The sequence below is a fragment of the Phacochoerus africanus genome, chromosome 16, assembly GCF_016906955.1.
Source record: "Phacochoerus africanus isolate WHEZ1 chromosome 16, ROS_Pafr_v1, whole genome shotgun sequence".
Lineage (NCBI taxonomy): Eukaryota > Metazoa > Chordata > Mammalia > Artiodactyla > Suidae > Phacochoerus > Phacochoerus africanus.
Genome location: NC_062559.1, coordinates 42,874,125 through 42,898,701, shown reverse-complemented (window position 1 = coordinate 42,898,701; position 24,577 = coordinate 42,874,125). Strand labels below are relative to the sequence as shown.

At 41.2% G+C, this 24,577-nt stretch overlaps 2 protein-coding genes across 2 annotated transcripts in view; one reads left to right on the top strand and one right to left on the bottom strand.

Moving 5' to 3' along the window:
* Positions 1 to 603: 603 nt before the first annotated feature.
* On the bottom strand, positions 604 to 9,834 carry FKBP14 (FKBP prolyl isomerase 14). The gene is made up of 4 exons (XM_047763586.1): positions 9,469 to 9,834; positions 6,353 to 6,504; positions 3,782 to 3,909; positions 604 to 1,600 (listed from the first exon to the last, which is right to left on the bottom strand). The coding sequence occupies exons 1-4, from the start codon at positions 9,663 to 9,665 to the stop codon at positions 1,442 to 1,444; spliced, it is 636 nt and encodes a 211-aa protein (XP_047619542.1). The 5' UTR covers positions 9,666 to 9,834; the 3' UTR covers positions 604 to 1,441.
* Positions 9,835 to 12,009: 2,175 nt separating this feature from the next.
* PLEKHA8 (pleckstrin homology domain containing A8) overlaps positions 12,010 to 24,577 on the top strand; it is a 55,409-nt gene continuing 42,841 nt past the window's right edge. Inside the window, exon 1 of the mRNA XM_047763105.1 lies at positions 12,010 to 12,206. Coding sequence (XP_047619061.1) covers positions 12,167 to 12,206 — 40 coding nt within the window. The 5' untranslated portion in view covers positions 12,010 to 12,166. The remainder of the gene's footprint in view (positions 12,207 to 24,577) is intronic.

The window sequence follows — 24,577 nt, the reverse complement described above, 5'->3', positions numbered from 1 at the left end:
ATGACAATTTCCTCATCTATAAAATAGGCACATTAAGATCTATCCTCTTTTTTTTTTTTTTTTGTCTTTTTGCCATTTCTTGGGCTGCTCCCGAGGCATATGGAGGTCCCCAGGCTAGGGGTTGATCGGAGCTGTAGCCGCCGGCCTACGCCAGAGCCACAGCAACACAGGATCCGAGCCGCGTCTGCAACCTACAACACAGCTCACGGCAACGCCGGATCGTTAACCCACTGAACAAGGGCAGGGACCGAACCCGCAATCTCATGGTTCCTAGTCGTTAACCACTGCGCCACGACGGGAACTCCTATCCTCTTTTTTTTCATTGGCTTCAGAGCAATGAGAATCAGACAATGGTGCACGTAAGATCACTTTGTAAACTTATAAAGTTAGCAAATGGATATTTGGGCAATTTTTTAAAAAGTATTAAGGAAAAATTCCAATTTAAGATAAAACTATAAAATCATTTTTTTGACCCAGGATAGACCTCTATTCAATAGCAGCTGCTGTGGGTCTGCCTCTTTTTTTTTTGGATGAAGTAGAAATGGGAAAAATTCAATTCGCTTACTACTTTCTCTTATAAGACAGTGTTACTGTAGCATAATATATTAGTTACAGACTTTATTAATTAAGAACCAGGAAGGGTAATCCCCTAGCCTTAAAAAGTAAACAACGACTCAATACAACTCTCTACCTCCTCTACAATACTTTGACACATGTATTATGAAGAAATAAACACATAAATAATTTGTTCCATTAATCATGACAGGCCATTCATCACTAGGAACCCAACCTATGTAGCTTAAATCCTAGGCAGAATATTTCAATGTATACATATTTATAAATTATTGACTCTCTTACTCCAGCATTGCACATCTCAGTAAAGCAGTAACTCTTAACAAATAGAGTTCAATAGCCATTCTCCTCTTTTCTCAAGCAGAGACTCAAAGGCAGTTACAGACATAGTTTCATTATAATATGAAAATAATAAGCCTTGGGCAATTGTGAAATATTAGCATCTAACTTGGAGAAAACAGAGGGAAGAAGAAATAAAGGGTGCTGATTTGTGCTATAACTTGGTCCTAGGTTGGGCATGTTCCCAGTTGCAATATTTTATTTTATTTTATTTTTTGCCTTTTGTCTTTTTAGGGCCACACTATTTTAAAATTAGAAGCCAGCAAGTAAAACATGAGGCTTCATATGTGAAAGTGAAAATGGTCCAGAAGTCTTCTGTTCCAAGACAAATCAGTTTTTTAATTCCCAATAACTCACCAGAAAGAAATGGGTCCTTAGAAACGCTAAGGAGTTCTTCATATAATATTCAGAAAAAAATATTAAAAATAAAAAACAATGAACAGAATGTTATGAACAAATAAGACTTTCTTTCAGGATGGTTACCCTCTCTTTTAAGGATGGATGCTACATAAAATGGGCAGTTGTGTCTCTATAACTCATCATGTTTATATGTAAATTCTCTGGCAGATATAAATCCATCTTTATCTTCATCTTCTTTATCAAAAATATCCTCCACCAAAACATCATGATGACTTTCATTCACCACAGCACCATGCTTTTCAAATTCCTTCTTTAAATACACTTTAACCTACAAAATAATGGGTCACATTAATAATTCTAATTCATAATATACCGATATCAAGTCAACGGATATCATAGACTGGACAGGCAGTGCACGTAATTATGTGTAATAACTGCTAAACAATACCTTATGATATATTTCTAATGACAGTAAAAGAATTATAAGGAGTTTTTCCCCTTAAAAGCTGTTGCTATACAGCTACAGTGGAGACACAGAGTATTGCTCAGAGGCAAAGAAAAGGCTTGTATCACATGAATAATACACAGAGAAAGCATATTATATGTCCTTAATCTGAGTCTAAATAAAGCCAAGCATTTGAAAGACTGCTATCTTTCAATCCAGTGAGTTATCCAGATCTTATCAGTTAACAAGGGTCAGAATTCCAGATATTTCTCTTAAAATTAGACAAAATGATGGCACTTCTTAATTTAAGTATGTGTCTGAGAATACTACCTGCTGTGGACCTGGCTATAATCATGCCAAATGACCTTCCAATCTCAGAAACTGAAGCAAAATCCAGCCTGATGAGCACTTAGACTAAAAATGTCCATTTTCATGTTTAAAGATATTTAAAGATATAAACAAAATACTGCCCCTAATTACCTACTAGATTCACCACAATGCAAGTCAACCTACATTTTCATTTTTAATCATATCCCTGTTATTCCTTCTGTTAGATCAGCAATTTCAAACCCTCTCTCCTCCCCCTATCACCAACATACAAGCATACAGTGTATATTCATTTTTAAGGTTAAGGTGATTTAATGCAGTTGTTAAGGGGGGTGGGTGTGATAATGAAATCCTAAGGGTTAATGTAGAATCTATATCCAGGGTATATTGTGTGAACAGAGCAGTGTGTATAGTATAGCTACTTTCTGTGTAAGAAAGGGGGAAATTAGGAGTTCCCGCTATGGCACAGTGGGTTGAGGATTCAACTGCAGTGGCTTGGGTCGCTATGGAGGTGCGGGTTCAATCCCTGGCCCACTGCAGTAGGTTAAAAGATCCAGCGTTGACAAAGCTGTGTTTCAGATTCGATCCCTGGCCTGGGAACCTACACATGCTGCAGATGCAGCCAAAACAAATACATATTCCTGTTTGCGTATATTTGCATAAAGAAACACTGTAAAGATGTGTTAGAAACTAATAAAATCGGATACAAAGGGAGGAGGGTCACATGGTAGAAAGGGGATGTGGGTGGGAGAATGACTTCATAGATATCTTTGTATATTGAATTGGGTTTTTTTTGAGCCATGTAAATGTGTTGTATATTCAAGCTATTTTTAATGAAATGGGAATTCAAATTTATCTTGGAAAAAATCCATGACCGATAACACTCTGAAGTGTTAGAAACTGAATAGCTGTGGATCATGACCCTGCGGTTTATAACAGCATAGCTTATTCAAGACTTAATCATTTCCTGGCCATTAGAATGAAATTGAGGGAAGCATTAAAAGGGACTTGGTTTCTGACCAGCCAAGCTACCTCCACTTCTTTTCCCACAGCAGCCGGACTAAGATATTTGTAGCAGTGGCTACAAAAGCATAAATTATAGGGAGAAATCTTTGTCCTTTCTCCTTACTCAAACACCAGGACTTTGAGGGGGTTAAGAAAGGGCTCCTACTGGGGGAAAATCCACCCTGGGCTCCCCCCCTTTCCAGGTGCCATTCTGAGCAAAACTGAGCATGTGATGTGCTTGTTGCTGCTAAATGCTAGAAAATCACTATGAAACTCATTGAATAGCTAATCTAAAGCTTTAAACATAAACTGTCCAGATGAGGAACTCTCTCATAGGAAATCTATGTTTCTTAATGCAGTAACTCCAAAATGGGAACCGTCTTGGCGAAACAGATCTTCAAAAACTGAGGGCAAGATACCGTGCGCCCTAAGCATTAAGGAAAAAAGCAAAAGAATGAATGGTATTTTTTTTTTTTTAAGTCTCAATATACTTCTCTCCGAAGTGAAGCTCTCCTATGAAGCAAGACAATTTTCAAAGCATCAGTATTTAAATAACATGTTATGCAAATAAAAATAAATGTTTTTTCAAATATATTTCTGAAAAAGTGAGCTAAAAGAAAGGGAGAAAGAAGGAGGAAGGGAGGGGGGAGAGAGGGAAAGAAGGGAGGAAAAAGGAAAGGAAGGAGATAGAAAGAGAAAAAAAGAAAAGAAGAAAGAAAAAGGAAAGAGTACCTCATCTTTAGAGAGTTTCCAGTCATCATTAAGATCCATTTCTTGGAATGATTCATGGGATCTTGGTCCATTTCGAATCTCCAGGAGATCGATGTTAAATATCAGTGTACTCTCCGGGGGAATTTTACCTGACATGGGGGGAGGGTGTTAAATTTTGTTAAAAAGATCCCAAAGTTTTTTTTTTTTTAATTGGAGTAGTGTTGACTTACAATGTGATAATTTCTGCTGTACAGCAAAGTGATTCAGTTGTGTATATGTATACATATTCAGTTATATATGTATGTATATACTCTTTTTAAAAATATTCTTTTCCATTATGTTTTATTATAGGACATTGAATATAGTTCTCTATGCTGTACAGTAGGGTCTTGTTGACCAAAGTTTTGATGATAAAAATCTTGTGGCACTGGACAAATACTATTTTAATTGAAGAGCCTTTCTAAGATTGTCCCATATGATAGAAATACTGAAAGTTTACTCAGACAAATAGAATAAAGAAGAAATAATCCAAACTATTGGATCAAAAGCAGTCTGTTTTGGAGTTCCCATTGTGGTGCAGCAGAAACGAATCCAACTAGGAACCATGAGGTTTTGGGTTCACTCCCTGGCCTCTCTCAATGGGTTAAGGATCGGGCATTGCCATGAGCTGTGTTGTAGGTTGCCGACGTGGCTCATATCTGGCATTGCTGTGGCTGATTTGACCTGTAGCCTGAGAACCTCCATATGCTGTGGGTGCAGCCCTGAAAAAGCAAAAACACAAACAAACCAACCAAAAAACACCAGTCTGTTTTGGGGTCTGCAATTAAAATTTGTTTTACACACACACAGACACACGCACGCAGATATGCCAAATGCTCTGAATATTAAATTTCAAATATAACTAAGATATTATATATTATATGAACTAATGGGCTTTAGATAATTCAGAATTAATTACAGTACAAGTGATTTACTAACTTTTGGGTCAGAAAGTTCTGGACTAGAAATATATATGGTACTGCCATTTCCACCACCGGGAGGCAGTATATAATTGATTGCCCTCTGGTGGGTTACACTGGGATTGAGGCTTACATCTGCCCCTCTTTAAGCCTCAGCTTTCTCATCTGTAAAATGCAAATTCAACACCCACTGAGGAAATTCCATGGGGAGGAGAGAAATTAAAACAAATTCCTGAGAAGGGAGATAAAAATCTTTTAAAGTGAGAAGAGCTTTGTTAAAGCACCAGGAACCTCAAAAAAACAAAACCAAAACCAAAACAGAAATTTCTGGGAAACATGGATAGTTTTTTTTTTTTTTTCTAACTTGTTTCCTTACAACTGTATTTAAAATACAGGTCTGGGTAAATATTACAAATATTTCTTGGTGCCCCACCCCCTCAGCCCACATATTTCCATGAAAGAAGATTTGTCAGCACCAGAAGAACAAAACTTACACTGTGTGCCGAGGGGTACCACTCCAGATCTAGACAGAGAAAGGCATGCACTAGAGGTCATCGGTACCACTGGTATCTTTCCAAAGGGAGGCATGCAAACAGGGTACTACAAAATTAGTGTTTAAAGACGTATTAGTAGAGTCAGTTCCATGATAATCTGTTTGAAGAAAATGACTCAAATTCAGATCTCTACTTGCTAAAGTTAAATCAAGTTTCAATAGCGTATGGAGAAGGGGAAATGGACTAATACTAAATACATAAATACTAAAGGTGAGACAGTAAAGGTGCAGGAAAGTGAAAGAAATACGTTTGTGTAAGCATCAGAGAAACATTTTCTAGATACTTGATTTTCTTCTCTAAACGGATCGTTATAAACATAGGAATTGAATTTGGTTAGTAAATGCTTTTCTATGCATAAGATTTCCATAGCAAGATCCATTTTAGAAAATGTAATAGTTTACATATGCACCAACTTTCTTCTCAGGAAACTGGGGTGAGGCATCAGAATCCCCACCTTGGAAATGGTTAAGTTTAGACCTATGGATGCTGTGAAGTCTATATTTCTACTGCATCCGAGTGATTTTCTGTCTAGTTCTGATAACTTCTTAAATTCTTTTTCTTCTTCATTATGTAACATGTGCCCATTGTAGAGAATGTGGAAGAGAGAGAACTAGAAATAAAAATAATTCCAGCACCACTGTCCACTGTTAACATTCTTCTTTATTTCCTTGTGATTCAATTTGTATGTGTATATATTTTTTCTATACTATTATAATATATATGCTATACTATATCTTTGTTTTCTATTTTTATATATAATGTTATATCATACCTACTTTAGATGTTAATTTTTAAAAAATCTTTGAAACACCACCATAAAAACCCCCACCAAATTAGCGAGCAATATTAATAATAGTTGAGATTACAGAATGTTTTTCACTGTTGGCTCAGTTGATCATTTACATATTATGGCCTTCATTGGCTATTTCAAATGGTAATCAAGACATAAATATATTTTCCTAAGACATTCAAGTCCTCTATTTACATCTAGGAAAAAAGATACATAGTAGTTACTAACTTCTGCCCCTAATCCAAAGAAGAGTGGTAGTACTATAGTAAAAATGTATAATTTTTATTACCTTTTCCTTCTTTTCCATAGCCCAAGGCAGGAGGAATGATGAGCTTTCTCTTCTCTCCTACACACATTCCCTTCAAACCCTGGTCCCAACCTTTGAGAGCCTCCAAGATGCCCAGGGTAAACCAAATAGGCTGCCCATTGTTATGTTTGTGACTACAAGAGAAAGAAAACACATTAGAACTCTCAAGTAACTTAGTCATTTTTTTTTTTAATTGCTGTGGTATAATTTTTCCACCACATGATTAATTTTATTAGTTTGGAAAATAGCACACATGCACAGGTCCACTCTACAGTAATTCAATTCACGGCCCATCTTTCTTGATGCACATTTCGGAAAGCTGACTTGGCTAGAGAGGGCAGAGAGAATAATAATGAAAACAACTGTCTGAGCATTTACTGTAGACCAGATATTATCTTAAATGCTTTGATTCTTTTAAGTCTAACAATGATCGTATGAGGAAAGCACCACTACCACCCCATTATACAGATGAGGAAACTGAGGTTAAGTGAGCCAGTCTCAGACCTAACTCGGAAGTTCTAAGTCTTAATCAAAAAGTGATACTGACCCAGGAAGGCCACTAGGGTGCAGAAGAGGGATGAAATAATGGAAAATGAGTGTGGGAAGGAAGATGAGAGGCTAAGGAGAATTTACTGCCAACACTGGTGGGTCCATGCCCACATGGATAATGGAGAGTCAAGAGCACATTGTCTTTCATCCTGCCGACAGCTTTTCTGATGTATAGCCTGCTGATGGCTCTAATAGGTTCAAGAGACTGCTCTTTTCACAAACTCTGGCCCAGTTCTCTCCCTAGGCATTGACTCTGGGGCTATGCAGGGAGGCCTGGAGCAGTGGCCCCTCAAGGACTGGGGAAGAAGGGAAGGGTCAAGACATCCAGGCTCACGAGCGGAAGAGAGGCCAGCTGCTGAGCAACTGGAGAAGGCCTGCCGGCCGGGTAGTATATAAACCTGTTAGCTCCTCTTAGTGCAACGAGGAAAGGGTTCTATTCAAGGATCTCTTACAGATAAGAACTGGAAATCACTCTACCAGGCTTCACCGGTACCATGGTTAATAAATGGAGGTAAAGACCATTACTTCTTTTCCTTAAAAGTAATCAAAGTAGCAAAATGGCAACAGTAGGAAACGGGACGGTCAGAAAATATAGAAAAAAATGAAAGAATCTACCACCCAGAAGCCTACAGTTTTGGCACACTTCTTGCCGAATCCTTCATGGCTAAAGGATTTAGGCTATTTACCACATAGGCTGTGGTTCTCAAAATGATGAATACGCTTTTTAAACTGATCATTAGATGGTACTTCTTTATAATACTCAGAGTTAGCAGTACTGGCCATTTACATGGAGGCTGCCTGACAATATTCCTGTCTTCAGGTGCTAGAACTTTAGTAGCAGAGTGCTAATTAATATCCCGATGTTCCCACCGAAGTCCACACAGGCTTTTGGTTCTGAGACCTGAAATAGATCAGCCTGGATCTAAAAGAGATCATACCGAAAATGAAAATGTAAAGGAAAGTTTCGGAAGGCAAATCATAATATCATTTAATGTCCACTGTGGCTCTGGCCTTGTTGACAAAAAGATAAGACTGTTGAGAAGTCTATGGCAAGCCAGCATCTTGGAACTTTTTGCCATTGACTTTAAAATGTCATGACAGATCAGATCTGAATGCCCAGTAATGGCAGTTGATCAGAAGATGAGGTCGAGGGAGTGCCCGTTGTGGTTGAGTGGCTCATGAACCCAACTAATATCCATGAGGATGCAGGTTTGATTCCTGGCCTTGCTCAGTAGGTTAAGGATTCAGTGTTGCCATGAGATGTACATCGCAGACACAACTTGGATCCCATGTTGCCGTGGCTGTGGTGTAGGCTGGCAGCTGTAGCTCCAATTCGACCCCAGCCCAGGAACTTCCATATGCCGTGGGTGCAGCCCTAAAAAGAGAAAAGAAAAGAAAATGAGGTCTAGGATGGGGCACGAAGCTTTGCTGCTTAAGTTCAGGCTGCTCTTTCCACCTGGTGTCCTTCCTTCCTCATTCTCCACCTGGGAAACCTCCAGCCACCCATCTTTCAAGACCCACCTCAATTATGATCTCTCAGAAGGTGTTCTTTCCCCATCTCTCAGAGCATGATAAATTCCAGAGTCCGTGCTTCGTGAGCACTTTGAACATTCTGAACTTTACAGCTGTCTTCCTACCCCTGTACTCAGTGTCCTGCTAGAGGACAAGAACCCAGTCTTAGTCATCTCCGCATCCTCAGGGCCTGACTTGGGGCTGCTCAGTAAGGATTTGATAGATGGAGATGAATGAATGGTGAGGACAGAGAGAAGCCAGATGTTTTAAATCCACCTAGGATCAAGCACAGGGCCTAACATAAAGAAATGTTCAATAAATACTTTAGGGATGGAATCCGAGAATCAACGCCTGATGGGCAATCATTACACTTACAAAACTTTTCCCTGCTGCAATTTCTTTCTTTATAAAACAGAAATAAGGACAGTGTAACCACCTGAAAATCTTTCACTGTAGGTATTGGATTAATCTTCCATAACCACACCCACACCCATCAATGAGGTCTTTGAATTTCTAGAAAGAAACAAATCATGGCCCTGTGCCTTGACCAAAATGTCCACCAGGCCAAAAGTTAAATAGGTCAGTGGACTACTGTTAACATATCCTACCACAAGCAAATAAATGATTGTGTATTCTGCTCATGAAAGGGCTATGAAAAGTTTAATTTCACCTTTACCAAAGAAAAATGGAATTGAGTTATTTTCCCTCAGAACAAGAGAAATGAGAATGCCTTTACGTCTTTCCCACTTATTGCCTATTTATACACCTAGATATTTCTACAGGATTTCAGAGATTCTAGCTCTAATTTTTACAATAAAAAAATTTATCGTTTTATCCTGACCACGTTTCCAGTAAGACCTTCAAAGGCCTTGTTATATAAGATTGACTTTAACCAATTCCTTCCCCCAAAGAGAGAAATTAGATATTTTAGTTTTTTAAAAGGGAGATAACGCTGGTACACGCTACTGTTCCTGCCCAAGAGCTGGCCTAAGTGGGTGGGTTCTTTACTTCTTTACCTGCAGGGTATAATTACTTACGTGGAGTGAAATAAGGAGCCGTCCTTTTCTAAGTAGCCTTCATAGTGGACCAGCATCAAATCCCCCCCTTTGGTCTTGCGATGGCAGATGAATGGCTTCTGGAGCACTTCAATCTTCACTTCTGGTTCAGGGATCAGAGCCCCGCTCGAAGAAGTGACTAACAGCGTCAGGACCGCGTTCCACAAGAAAAGCCTCATGTTGCCAGAGCAGGAAAGAAGTTCCTAGAAAAACAGAGAAAGGGCCCCCGACCTCATAGAGTTAAGAATGTAGTTGAAAGCTTAGGACAACAGCCTCTGGCAAGTTCATAACTCTCCCTCCCAGTAGACGTGGCACATTTACTACGGACAACTTTCCCGTGCAACTTCGAACTGGTTTCTAAAGAGTTAAACCCAAGCCCGGGCCTGACTGGCTCCAACCACGCGGACGCCTGGGCAGGGCGGCCTCTTATTGGCTAGTGGAGCTGTCTCTCGGGCGACTCTCGAACCAATGACTCTACAACCATGTAATTTACCACCCGGTAGCCCAGGGGCAAACCACCCGAAGTGGTCCCGGAGCCGGACAGACTACAGAATTCCTCTATCTGGCACTTTAAGAAAGGGGTGGGGCGCGGAGCTCACCAGAAACTTCTCAGGCAGAGTCACAGCTGCGAAGAACCTGGCTTCAGTGAGAAGTCGTGGACCCAGGTGAAACAGCAGAGGTTGAAGGAAAGACTCCTTTGCTCTCACAGTTGGTGCGGTCCCCCTCCCTCATAGTAATTGCTTATTATTTCATTTACGGTGCAATCGATAAAGACTTTAGCAGTGCTTTTGGTTTCACAAAGTGCATTCCTGTGTTTGACCCTCACTACCCTGCGGGTAAGGCAGATTCTTTTATTCCATTTAAAAGATGAGCATATATAGGCTAGGAGAGGTTGTGTCCTGCTTAAGGTTGTTGAGGGTCAAGAGCCGTTGAGCTCCGCCGTCAAACCAGGTATTGTGATGTATTGTACATCACTGCATGATGTTACGGCTGCTAATAATTTATCATCTAAATGACCTTAGTGTAGAGAGTCAATAATAGCCTCTATCAAGAATAAGTGCAGACCATAGTTCCCGTTGTTGCTCAGCTAACTCGACATTATATCTGAGAGGATGCGGGTTGGATCTCTGGCCACGCTCAGTAGGTTAAGGATCCAGCACTGCCACAAGCTGTGACATGGGTTGCAGATGCAGCTGGGATCTGGCGTTTCTGTGGCTGTGGCCAGGGAGCCCAGGGAGCTTCCATATGCTGCAGGTGCGGCTCTAAAAAGAAAAACAAAACATGAGAGAGAGTGCGGATCTCGGCCTTAAAGAAATAGTAATCACATTTACGAGTTACACAAGCTCAACTTAGTTTAAAATTTGTAGTTTTACATTTTTCACATAATTTCAAAAGCAATACGTGTACATTGTAGTCGAGTTGGAAGAAACTAGAAAGCACTAGAATTCCCAGTTAAAAAACAGGAGCCACATTAAATTTGAATTCCAGATAAACGAGTTGATTGTTCTGTGTTTTTATTTGCTAAATCTGGCAGACTTTCACTAAAGAAAAAGAAAGAAAAAAGATTTCCTATGATATCACCATCCAGATATAATCCTCTGAACATCGTGGTGTATGCTTTTGTGACACATGCCTAAAACAGTTAGGATCCTATTGTACACTCTTTCATAACCTGCTTTTCCACTGAGTCTACAGTTAACATTTTCCCTAGTCAAATATCCTTAGCACAGTGCTTTCTCACAATTTAATACGCATAGGAATCCCCTGGGAGTTCCTGGAACCATTCAAGAGTTCAATTCAGGAGTTTCTGGGCTTGGAGCGATATCCCGCAATTCCGGCAATCTCCTAGGTGCAGTCGGTGGACCACACTTTCTGTAGCGGGGCCTTAGAGTTTAGAAAACATCTGCTAACACTGCTACACACAACATTCTATCGTGCAATTCCCATCACCTCCTTCCGCCCTAATGGGCACCTCAATAGCCTTGAAGTGTGTGAGATCAATTAGCTTTGAAAAGAAGAATTAGACCTTGAGGACTAGAATCCAGGGAGCAGCCTAAGGGGTCCCGGTGACCCCAAACATTAAGAGGTAGGTAGGATCCATCTACAGCACATTGACTTAGGACTTGCCCCAGTGGCCTTCCTCCTCGGTTCTCACCCTTTCCGTAGTCCCCAGCCTGCGGGACTCCTTTTCCCCGCCGGCCTCTGCGGCTACGTCAGCCCGGCCGCCGCGGTTGCCGCTAAAGCCCGGAGTGGATTTTGGGAACGTGCGCGCAGGCGATGCACGGGGCATGCGCGAGCGGGCTCCGGGCCGGGTGGGTAGAGGCTTCAGGTGGCGCGCGGTGGCGCCGCCCGCGACCCGCCGCCCCGCTTGCGGCCCTGTGGTGGCTGCAGCCGCCCCCTCGGCCTCACCCAGTGCTTTGGCCTCCTTGTGGACAGCGCGCCGGCCCCGCGGTGCGGGGCCACGGGTCGGCCGCGCCTTCACGTGTCCAGGCCGCCGCAGTGACCCCGCCCCCGGGCCCAGGATGTGAGGCCCGCGGGGCGTCCCCGCACCGGGCCCGGACGCCGGGAGTGGCCCGCTCGGCAACGCCGAGCGATGGCCCTGCTGCCGGTGCTCCTCGCCTCCTGGGGCCTGAGGCAGTGAGGGGGCCGGCGGGCGAGGGCTGAGGGGGCCGCGGGCGCCATGGAGGGGGTGCTGTACAAGTGGACCAACTATCTGAGCGGTGAGTGGGGGGCGCGCCAGATCCTTTGTCTGAGCCGGAGGAGGGCGGTGTCGCGACGCGGTCCCCAGCATTTCCCACTGCAGTTTTGTCTCCCGTGCTTACAGACAGAGCCCCCCATTGGGGCTGGGTGACAGCGCTAACGGCCCTTTCACTTCGAGGTGAACGCTGCGAAGTCCTGAGATTTGGGGTGACTTGAAAGGCACGACGCCCTCAGTGTCAGCGGGAGGGAGGCGCTGATTCCCGCAGTGGGGTCCTCTAGGAGTCTCTGGAACTCTGGCGGAGGAGCTGGTCTCGGAAGGTTTCCCATGAATGCCCGGCAGTGACCCGGCATTCCAGAGGGGAAAGGTTCTTTTTCCCAAACCGAGTCCCCAGTGCCAAGTTTCCCTTGTCACCTGGAGAGTCATCTGCGTATCTGCGTCTGCGTGCAGAACAAGGTATCAGAGTTGTGTCTCAGCAGCTTCAAAGCTCCAGGTTTGGGGTTTTCTCACTGATGATTTTTTTGTTTTGTTTTGTTTTACAGACTCAGAAAGCACCATAGAATGAATGCAAATATTAGCAAGTCTTTTCTGCCCTGCTGAGCAGAGTGGCTTAAAAATAGTACCCCGCCCCCTTTCCAGTTTGTGGAAGTACTTTCTTCCGATCTTGAGAAGGTCATAACTATTCTTCAGCTGTGACTATGATTCACAAGGAGCATTTTCATAAATGAGTGTATAAATAAAAGCCTTCTGTGTGCTGGAAACTGTGCGAGGCACTTTTTTGAAATTAAACTTTTTATTATGGAAGAGGAGGTAGGCACTTAAGATTTTAATAGCAGTATATTTGAAATGAGAAATATTCCCAGTATCTCTTAGGGAGGTGGAGATATAATTTTCTCATCCTAGGGAAGCTAGGACAGTTTTTTAAGGTTGTAGTGTGATTCTCTGGGGTGTTTTAAGGACATTTGTTTCTGGGAGGATTAGTTGGCATAGTGACTTGGATGAGGTTACACAGCACAGCTAAAAATGCACCTGTTGGGTGTATCCAGAATCTCTTCCCTGTGCATAATGTGGTTAGAAGTGGAGTCCTGTTCACTTTTCTTGTGATCATAAGTAGAAATTGAGAGAGGAAAGGTGTTTTAGAGGACTTAGCCCTTGCTGCAAGGACCTTCATTAGATGTCAAGTGATTATATTAGGTGTGGATACCTCATGGTTGGGCTACTGTGAATGTCAGAGACTAGTTTTCTGCTAACCTAAATGGAAGATGCTTAATCAAGTATTTTGCTTTCGAGGTGTCTTTAAGCTCTGAGATGTTATGACCTTATATCCTCGAGTGAAATTTAGTTGCTGGTCTTGGACTTTCACCCCTTTCCATCACACACACTTTTTAACTTTCTTCTTCTTTCTCAGTGCTCTTCTTTTTTTCCATCTCCCCCCAAAACTTTTTTTTTTTTGTTTTTGGCCTCTCCTTTCTTCCTCTTCTCCTACTTAGAAAGTTGAGTATCTTGGTACTGTATCTACTTCCCGGTCATGAAGTGCTTCTTCCATCCCCCACCCCCACTGTTTTGATGTATCTGTCAATAAAGCAAATCTCTCTAGAAAGATCTTTTGGAATCTTTATCATGTAATGCCCATACCATCCATTCTGTTGGAAAAGGGTCTCCAAGTAAGAGAAGTTAGTTCAGTGAGTGGTGCCAGAGCAGAAGCCCTAAAGAAAAGGGGCACTGAAGCCATTGCCAGAGGTGACTGTCCTTACACCATGCTGCTTGTTCCCTGGGGGCCATGAGCCACCTCATTGTGAACACACCATTCATAGAAGCCCATCACACCACTGCAACCTTTCCTGGGTACACTTAGAATTATGTTCAGCAAGTTCTCTTTCATTAGGAGATAAACTTATTTTGGAAAGGAGCAGTCATAGCCTGGGAGGAACAAATGCATTCTTGTTTCTTTCACCCTCCTGTGCCAGGTAGTCTCCCCAAAAGAGCATAGTGGGAGTGTTAATGACGAGCTTTGATGAGGACATCACTGCTTTTTCTTCTTCTGAAGCTTGTTTTGCTTTTTTTTTTTTTTTTTTTTTTTTTGCTTTTTAGGGCCGCACCTGTGGCATATGGAGGTTCCCAGCTCCATACAGCTAATTAGTTCCTACAGCTAATCCGAGCTGTAGCTGCCAGCCTACACCACAGCCACAGCAACGCCAGATCCGAGCTGCGTCTGAGACCTACACCACAGCTCAGGGCAACGCTGGATCCTTAACCCACTGAGTGAGGCTGGGGAGCTAACCCACATCCTCATGGATACTAGTCGGATTCGCTTCCACTGCACCACAACGGGAACTCCTGCATCTTGTTTTTTACGGTAACATTTTTCTCCTATGGTTTTGCACATAGTAATTTAAAAATAGATATAATCTCAAAATAAGTTTTTGTTCATCTTGAGTTTTTCTCTGAAGGGATTATATAACCTGTTTGTGTAGCGTATGTATTTCTGTTGTGTCCACAGCTTGATATGGGATGCCTTGTGTCCAGATCAGTTTATGAGCTGATCCTTTGAATCCTTGGAGGATGTTAATTTTATCGACCACCTAATGTGTGCTGGGCCCTGAGCTAGGCATGGGGCAAGCAGTGTTAAGACAGACACTGCTCCTGCTTTCCTTGAGCTTACAGTCTGGTGGGGGAGACCGGCATTCACTGGATAAATGGTTAGAAGCAGGTTTCAAGTGTGTGATATTGGTGGAGAGGAAGGGAGAGGCTAGTCTGCATCTTTGAGGAAAATTTAAGCAAACTCCGAAGGATAAATAAAAGCTGGATAGGTGGGGATCCCAAAACAGAGGTACAGCTGGAAGCTATAAAGAAGACTTTTAGGCACAGGGAATGTCAGTGTGAAGGCCCAGGGAACACCCAATTGGCTGGAGAGTTGAAAAGGGTCTCCACCAGGTCTGCAAGGGTAGGGGGCAGGCTTGAAATTGCAGGGCCTCATAAGCTGGTTTAAACAGTACAGAGTGATTGCTCGTGTGTGTGTAAGTACGAGCCAGGAATGATAAGATTGTTGAAAAGCTCATTTTGGGAGTTCCCTGGTGGCTTGGGCCTGAGAACTTCTACATGTCTCCAGTGAGGCCAAAAAAACCCCCAAAAAGCTCACTTTGGTTACTATTATTTTATTTTGCCAAGCACTGTAGTTATTTTGTGAGCTCCTCTTGCCTCTTAATTAAACTGTTAGCTGTCAGTTGCTGAAAAGATGGAAACATCATCAAGCCCTGAGAATAGTAGCATCTAAATTGCTTGCATGAATGTACTGATAAAATACAGAAAGAAAAAGGAGGAAAAGTCTCATTTCCCTAATATACTAGGTACACTCAGGTACCTCGTGCTCCATCGGAGAAAAAAGTAAAACAAAGGAAAAGTTCTATGTATTTTCTTCAACAGTCTTGAGCCATCCTGTCTTTAGAAGAGAATTACATTGGATATTCTGGGATTTAGTGTCCAGGCTCTCTACTTATTAGAAGATTAATCCTGGAATGAAAAGGAAATAGATTAAACATTTCACAGGCACCTCTATTGTGTGAGACATAATGCTAGGCACTGTAAGTTTATTTGTATCTTTCAAGCCCTACAAGTTAGTCAAAGGGTATTATACTTGCTTAGTTATATGTTAATGCTCTCTAGTAGAACACTAGTTAAGGAGTCACGGGAGACCTGAAGTCTGGTGCCAGCCCTGTCACTGTCAGCTGCAAAGTCACGTTACCATTCTGAGCTTTAGTATCTTCCTCCATAAAAGTGATGAGATTTCTCCATTAATAATTGTAAGAGTAGTAAAAAACATAACGCTTCTAATGTTCCAAGCACTATTCTAAACATTTTACATGGATTAACATATTAATCTTTGTGGTGATTTAAAGAAGCAGTTGCCTTTGTTACTCCCATTTTCCAGATGAAGACATCGAGACACAGAAAGGTGGAGGAAGGAACTGGCCCAAAGTTATGCAGTTAATAATGGCTCCAGCATCAATGCTCCATTACATAATACTTGTAAATGTCCTTCCTGCCGGATCATTATATAATTGTAGCTGATTCATAAGGTTCCTATATTTAAAGTATGTTGACCTAGAATAGCAGATTTTATTTGAGGGTGGGAGGTGGGGAGGAGTTCAGGAGTGAGGAGGACTTGCCGGGTGTTGTGCACATGTTTTGTTCACATGGAAATTTTCTGAGCTATGCTCTGAGCTTTCTCCTTTGCAGTTTTAGGTCGGTTTCCTGCCCACTCAGCACACAGAAGGGCTGCTGCCATGAGCTCTAGCCAGCTGCAGGCTGGGCCCCTCCAGTGCATTAGAGCACAAGCACACTGCAGCACTGCATTCCAAAAATAGCAGAAGCTTGCATCATGCTCACCAGATGGTTGTTTGAGGAGGTGCTGTAATTTTGCTTACCCCCGCAGGTGGAAGACGGTGACACGTATACGCATGTACTGTGTAAACAGTGCCAAGAGGTCATCTGGACCATGTGAATGATCCAGAGCAAGATTCTCAGGGTCTCAAAACCACTAGTCAACCTTTTTTTGTTATTGTTGTTTTTAAACATCTTTACTGAGATAGCAATTGATCTATCACGAGTTTCACCCATTTAAAGTATACTAGTCAGTGTTTTTAACATATTTACAGAGTGCAACCATCACCACAATCAGTTTTAAAACATTTGCATTATCCCGGAAAGAAACACAGTACCCGTTAGCAACCATTCCCACCCTACCCTCTCTTGCCTTGCCAACCACTCATCTTCTCTTTGTATGAATTTGCTTATTCCAGACATTTCATATAAATGGAATCCTACATTATGTGATCTTTTGTGACTTCCATATTTTACTTAGCATGCTTTTGTGGTTCATCAGTGTTGTGGTGTGTATCAGTACTTCATTCCTTTTTTTGTTTTTAATTAACAAATAATATTCTGTTGTTTGGAATATTTTATTTATCTCTTCATCAATTGATGCACATTTAGGTTGCTCTTTTTTTTTTTTCCATTACGTGTAATGGTGCTGTGAACATTTGTGTCGAATTTTTGTGTGGACATGTTGCATTTCTCTTGAATATAAACCTAAGAGTGGAATTGTGGGGTCACAGGGTAACTGTAACAGTTTGGGGAACTGCCAAACTTTTCCACAGTGACTACACCATTTTACATTCTTGATAGTAATGAAAGAAGATTCCTAGGTCTTCACATCCTCACCAACACTCATTATTGTCTGTCTCTTATCCGTCCTGGTGAGTGTGAAGTGGTATTTTAGAGTGGTTTGATTTGTATTTCCCTAATGACTAATGTGTTGATCATCTTTTCATGTGCTTATTTGGCCGTTTGTACATCTTTGGAGAAATGTCTATTCACATCGTTACCTGTTTGTTAATTGAGCGTTTTTTGTTTTTGTTTTTGTTTTTTTCCATTATAGAATTGTTAGGGTTCTTTAACCTAGATACAGTTTCTTTAGCAGATATATTACTTGCAAATATTTTTTTTCCTCTTCTGTAGGTTGTATTTTACTTTCTTAATGGCATCATTTGCAGCACAAAAGTTTTTAAATTTGGTGTCCAGTTTATCAATGTTTTGCTTTTATTGCTGTGCCTTTAGTGTCATATCTTAAACCATGGCCAAACCCTGGGTCACAAAGATTTACTCTTAGGTTCCTATGTTTTTTTTAGAAGTTTTTTAAAGTTTTAGCTCTTACTCAATCTCCCTGAGATCTCACCTTGCAGTTTAATGGTGACAGAAAGAATAATTAGCCATACTAGATTTATTATGGAGATGAAATGGATAGCATATATGAAACTGCTTGGTACATAGTTCACTCTAGGATAGGTTAATTCGATGGCTATTTTGATTAATGATGCCAGAAAAATTCAGTTTGTATTGCCTGTGTGGAAATTGTGGCTCCTCAGGGTTTCTGAGAGTACGTGTATCCTGAATTCCTTAGATCTTCCTTTTGGAATTTGGAGGGGTAGAAATTAAAAGGAAAAGAGTCAGATAAACCATCAGAATTTTGAAATTGACCCTGCAGTCCTATGACAGTCATTCTTTTGGGTGAATGATGATTACAGATCATGTAATTCTGTGTACCACTAGTCTGTATGTCTACTCTCAGCAAAAATTAATTAATAATTTCTTAAGGAATATAAGAGATGTTAAAACCATTGCCTCGTTGGCACTCCATCAAAAGCAGTACCGGTCTTCCCCTTGATTGTGATGTGGTTGGAGATACTAGGAGTGAACCATGGAGTCTTACGTGATTATAGTGGTCTGTGGATGGGAGAAGCCTGGGGACCATTGTTCTCGGACTGTACTTTCAGTATTTAATCCTTACTACTCCCTGTTACCATTATTGTTATTTAGAATTGAGCCAAAAAGCTAGTTAAATTCCATTAGGAATAGATTTGAGACAGACCAAAGAAACTTACATTAGAGCTAGTTTTTGGACCTAAGACAGCTGAATGAGACAGTAGGGAAGGTAAGTCCAAAAGATACCATGATGCTTGGGCATTTTTTTCCCTGAACCCGTTTTCAAATTGGCCTTGGAAAGTATAAAAGTACCAGGAGAGAAGGAGAAATGGATAATACAGAGTTAGCTAGAGAGAAATAGCTGACGTTTCTCAGTATTCCTGTCACATCAGAGAAAGCTAAACATCATTTGCTTGAGAATCTATTTCATGTCCATCAGATAAAGTTGTTTCTCTATAATCCAAGACAAAGATGACTCTGTTTTGCTTTTTAGATAGCAGAGAAATGATCTCAACAGTCTACTTTTAACATGGTCTAATAGTCCCCGGTAAGTCAATCTCTCATTCACTGAAGATAAATGTTAAGAAGCACAGAATATAAACTTCATACCAGACCCTTTGTGGGGTGTTGAGAATACTGCTATGAGTAGGACATGATTCTTATTCTCAAGGAGATCATAGTCTAGTGGAAATCTTTCTCAACGATGAAAATGCCCTTAGAGCTGGACTTGTGGTTTGGACTTTTAAGCTTTGTTCTGAGGCTGTGGATTGACAAGACTTTAGAGGGACCACACTACATATAGCTAGTCCCTAGGTGTAGTTAGAGGTTACCTATCACCCTCTGGTGTCTTTATTGGAATTGTAAAGGCACATCTGGCATGCTCTTGACTGGCTGTAACGTTAGTCTTCGGTCATCCAGGTTGGCATCACAGATGTCCTGTTGCTTTTCTGCCTCTGTTGACCAGTATATACAGCTTGGATGGAGACCAGCCCCTCTACTTCGGAGGCCAGGATAAGCAGCCAGAAATAACGAGAGAGGAAAGTAAGAAAGTGAGGAAGGCGTAAAACTGGAGTAGACAGGCATACCTTTGCCAAGAAAAACAGCGAATCCTTTTTCAGGAGTGATCAGAGAAAACAGCATGGAGGAGGAGAGACCAAAGGGCGAGTGAGACTGGCGTGGGCAGAAGGGACCCTCAGTGGAGAAACCAGCAAGACCAAACTGGGGGGTTCTTTTTTGGGAACAGGAGGGCGTACTAGGGTGTTATTAGGATGGGATGAGATGATTAATCCAAGCTAAGCCTGAGAGTTTAGAACTGGTTTTGTAGGAAGTCATTAGGCTTTTCTAAATAGGAATAAAGAACAGGTAGAAACCGTGCTTAAGGAAGATTCAGCCACCTGAAACATGATAAGAGAAGAGGGAAAGCTGAAATATAAGAGCACAGTGATGTGGGAAGGGAGGGGGGGCATTGGTCCCCATTTCACAGATGAATAAACCAGGGCTCACGTGATATTTAGAATAATACGGCAAATAACTCTTGAGCCAGGTCTGCCTGACTCTGTGTCCTTTCCATGACTTTGTGCTCCAGTATGATCAATGGTGGAACACAAGCCAAAAGTAGAAATGAGGGTGATTAGGTAGGACTTAGCGACTGACCTGGAGGAATAGGGCAGAAGTGACCCTCAGGCTTGGAGGTAGGATGATATGAGTGTGCTGGGTTTGTTAAAAGAGACAGAATAATCTGAAGGAAGATGATATATTAAACCTTTCTCAGTGTATTCCATCTCTCTCTGTTTATAAACGAGAAAAATAATGCCCAAAGAACTTAAGTGATGTGCTTAACATAACATCTGGATGTTATGAATCTGAACTTGAACCAAAGTTTCTGGACTCTAATTTTCTGAGGAAGGTGATGGTGGGACATATAAAAGGGCATTGCCTAAAATAAATATAGCAGATACTTAGTTTGGTAGCCCAGAGCACACATAAGTGACTAACAGAAGGGTTTAAAGAGACTTTGATATCATATATTGTATTTATAGTTAGTCTCCTTGCCATCTGCACACCTGACTCCCCAGAAGACTGCCATTCTTTGAGAGCTGGGATCTTCTTTTCTGTATATCTCTAAGCCTGACAAATTATAAGTGCCCCCAAAATGCCTTGTGAATTAATGATGATAAATTAAGAAACCTGTAATTTAGCTAATGCTGGTTATTATCTATTAAAACTAAGGGCACCTCCTCATCCTTCCTCCTCAGCTGCACCAAAACTCTTAGCAACTGACCTGACAGGGCTTTGTTATCTACTCTCCTGTCTGGAGCTCCCCGAGGGGAGCTTAGTTATGATAGATGATTCTGTTGAGGTAGAGTATGGCTGAGCAGAGTTGAAGGACTGACGCTACCTGACCTCAAGACTTCCAGTAAAGCTACAGTATTTTGTGGTGCTGGTGAAAAAAAAATGGACAAATAGATCAGCATAACAGAATAGAGAGCCCAGAAGCAGACCCACGTGAATACAGTCAGCTGATCTTCGACGGAAGAACAAAGGCAGTACAATAGAGCAAAGATGGTGTCTTCAACAAATGGTGCTGGACAACTGGACTTTCATCATATGCAAAAAAATAGATCTAGGTATAGACCTTACACCCTTCACCAAAATTAACTTAAAATGGATCGCAGACCTAAATGTGAAACGTAAAGCTAAACCCCTTAAACTCTTACAAGATAGCAGTGGAGAAAACCTAGATGACCTTGGGTATTTTGATACTTTTTTGTTTGTTCGTTTGTTTGTTTTTTTGCCCTTTCCAGGGCCACTTCCTGCGGCATATGGAGGTTCCCAGGCTAGAGGTCTAATCGGAGCTGTAGATGCTGGCCTACGCCACAGCCACAGCCATACCAGATCCAAGCCACGTCTGCGACCCACACCACAGCTTATGGCAATGCCGGATCCTTAACCCACTGAGCGAGGCCAGGGATCAAACCTGCAACCTCATGTTTCCTAGTCGGATTCGTTAACCACTGCGCCACGACAGGAACTCCTGATACCTTTTTATTTTTAAATTTATTTTTCTTTTTTGGCCTCACCCGAGCAGGCTATGAAAGTTCCTGGGCCAGGGATCAAACCTGTGCCACAGCAGTGACCCAAACCACGGGCTGTGAAAATGCCAGATCCTAACCCACTGCGCCATCAGGAAACTCCTTGGTGCCTTTTTAGATACAGTCCCAAAGACACAATCTATGAAATAAATGGTTGATAAGCTGGACTTCATTAAAGTTAAAAACTTCTGCCCTGCTAAAGACAATGTCAAGAGCAGTAGAAGACAAATCGCATGCTGAGGGAAGATACTTGTAAAGGACACATCTGATGAGAGGAAACAAAGAAACCAACCTAAAAGTGGGTGAAAGACACCCACCAAAGAGGATATATACATGGCAAATAAGCTTATGAAACGTCGCTCCACATCATATGTTATCAGGGACATAGAAATTAAAGCAACATCGAGATACTACGAAACAGCTATTAGAATGGACAAAATTCAAAACACTGGCAACACCAAGTGCTGACAAGGATGTGGAGCAACAGGAACTCTTCCTACATTGCTGATGGGAATGCAAAATGGGAATCGCTTCTTTAGAAAACAGTTTGGTGGTTTCTCACAAAACTGAACATACTCTGGTCATAGGATTCAGTAGTCACATTCCTTCCTATTTACCCAAAGGAATCAAAAACTTAGGTCTGCACAGAAACTTAGGTTTATATGAAAACTTGGACAAAGATCTTTATAGCAGCTTTATTTATGATTGCTAAAACTTGGAAGCAACCAAGATGTCTTTTAGTAGGTGAATGAATAAACAAACTGGTGCCTCCAAAAAAAGGAGTATTAGTCAGTGCTTAAAAGACATAACCTGTTGAGCCATGGAAAGACTTGGATGAACCTTAAATGCATGTTAGTAAGTGAAAGAAGTCAATCCAAAAAGACTACAATGTGAACGATTCCAATTATGAGATGTTCTGGAAAAGGCAAAACTATGGAGACAGTAAAAAGATAAGCTGTTGATGGCAGGGGGAGGGATGATTGTTGTGGGAGATGAGTACATGGGTATATACCGTCATACATTTGTCCAGACCAATGAAGTGTGCAACACCAAGAGTAAACACAGGTAAACTGAAGGCTAAGGTAAATTACGGTGTGTCAGAGTAAATGATAAAAAAAATGGACCACTCTAGTGAGTGAGGTTGGTAGTGGGGAAGGCAATGCATGTGTGCAGGCGGGAGGCATGTGGGGAATCTCTCCTCAATTTTGTTTTATTTTATTTTTTAAAATTTTGGTCTTTTTTGTCTTTTTAGGGCTGCCCCCGCAGCATATGCAGCATATGGAGGTTCCCAGGCTAGGGGTCCAATTGCAGCTGGAGCCATACCCAGCAGCCTACGCCACAGCCACAGCAACACGGGATCCAAGCCACGTCTGTGACCTACATCATAGCTCATGGCAACACAGGATCCTTAACTCACTAAGCGAGGCCAGGGATCGAACCCATGTACTCATGGGTGCTAGTTGGGTTCGTTAACCGCTGAACCATGATGGGAACGCCTCAGTTTTGTTTTAAAACCTAAAATTGCTCTAAAAATTTTAAGTCCTTTAAAAAAGTTTTGTTTTTGTTTTTGTTTAAGATAGGGAAAGGTATCAGAAGAAAGCTGAATTGGCTAGATTACTGTTAGACAAAGTAGACTTCAGAAGAGGGAAAATTGTGAGGGATAAAGAAGACATTGCCTAATTATAAAAGGGTCAATTCATCAAAAAGACATAGGAATCCTAAATGTGTATACAACTAAAAGCAGAATATCAAAATATATGAAGCAAAAACGGATAGAACTGACAGGAGAAATAGATCCACAATTATACTTGGGAACTTCCAATTCTTTTCTGAGTAATCCGTAGAACAAGTGTCCAGTAAATCACCCAAAGATATAGAAAATCTGAATACTGTCAACCAACTTAACCTAATTGACATTTCTAGAAGAATCCCCCAAACAACAACAGAATACTACATTTTTAAAAATGCACATAGAATTTTAGTGACTAAAATTGACCATGTTCTGGGACATAATAGAAACTCTGCCAAAATGAAAATAATGTTGTGTCTTTCCCAAAAATAAACTAGAAATCAATGACAGAAAAATGTTGGAAATCCTCAAACATTAGGAATTAAACAGTACACTTTTAAATAACCCACAGATCAAAGAGGGAGAAGTCTTTCAAGAAAATTAGAAAATATTTTCAACTGAAATTGAAAACACAACAGTGGTTAGCCAGAGCATGAGGAGGGCTTGACTGCAAAAAAAAAAAAAAAAAAAAGGTAGGACAAGGGTATCCTTTTGAGGGAAGGATAATGTAATTTTCTTTATCTTGATTATTGTGGTAATTATTAGGGGAACTATGCATTATCTAAACACAGAACTTTAACCAAAGAAGAAACTGAATTTTAGAATAAATGCTATACATATACGCAATGGAATATTACCTGCCATCAAAAAGAATGAAATACCGGCATTCTTAGCAACATGGATGGACCTAGAAACTGTCATGCTAAGTGAAGTCAGCCATACAATGAGACACCAACATCAAATGCTTTCACTGACATGTGGAATCTTAAAAAAGGACAGACTGAACTTCTTTGCAGAGCAGATGCTGACTCACAGACATTGAAAATCTTATGGTCTCCGGAAGAGACAGTTTGAGGGGTGGGGGGATGTGCTTGGGCTGTGGGATGGAAATCCTGTGAAATCAGATTGTTATGATCATTATACAACTACAGATGTGATAAATTCATTTGAGTAATAAAAAAGTAAAAAAAAATAAACTTAAAGATTCTGGAAGAAAAAGTAGACACTGTGTACAGTCAGGTGGAAAATTTTGGCAGAGTTGGAAACTTTGAGGTAAAATGAAAATGCTAGAAATAAAAAGCACAGTAATGGAGATGAAAAAAAATACTAAAAAAATGCATCTTGTAAGGGGGTTTAAAAAAAATTTTTTTAAAATAATGTGTTTGGATGAGCTACTTGTCACAAGACTGCAGAGTAAAAAATAAGGAAACCTACAGTATTTTTAGTCAGATGAGGGTATGACTCACAAGT

What these genes read in the sequence shown, in the direction of transcription:
- FKBP14 (XM_047763586.1), bottom strand. Translation starts at nt 9,665, where the DNA reads ATGAGGCTTTTCTTGTGGAACGCGGTCCTGACGCTGTTAGTCACTTCT. An exon ending in CTATGGAAAAGAAGGAAAAG is followed by an intron (nt 3,910 to 6,352) that starts GTAATAAAAATT and finishes CCCCCATGTCAG; the next exon opens with GTAAAATTCCCCCGGAGAGT. An exon ending in GGAAACTCTCTAAAGATGAG is followed by an intron (nt 1,601 to 3,781) that starts GTACTCTTTCCT and finishes ATTATTTTGTAG; the next exon opens with GTTAAAGTGTATTTAAAGAA.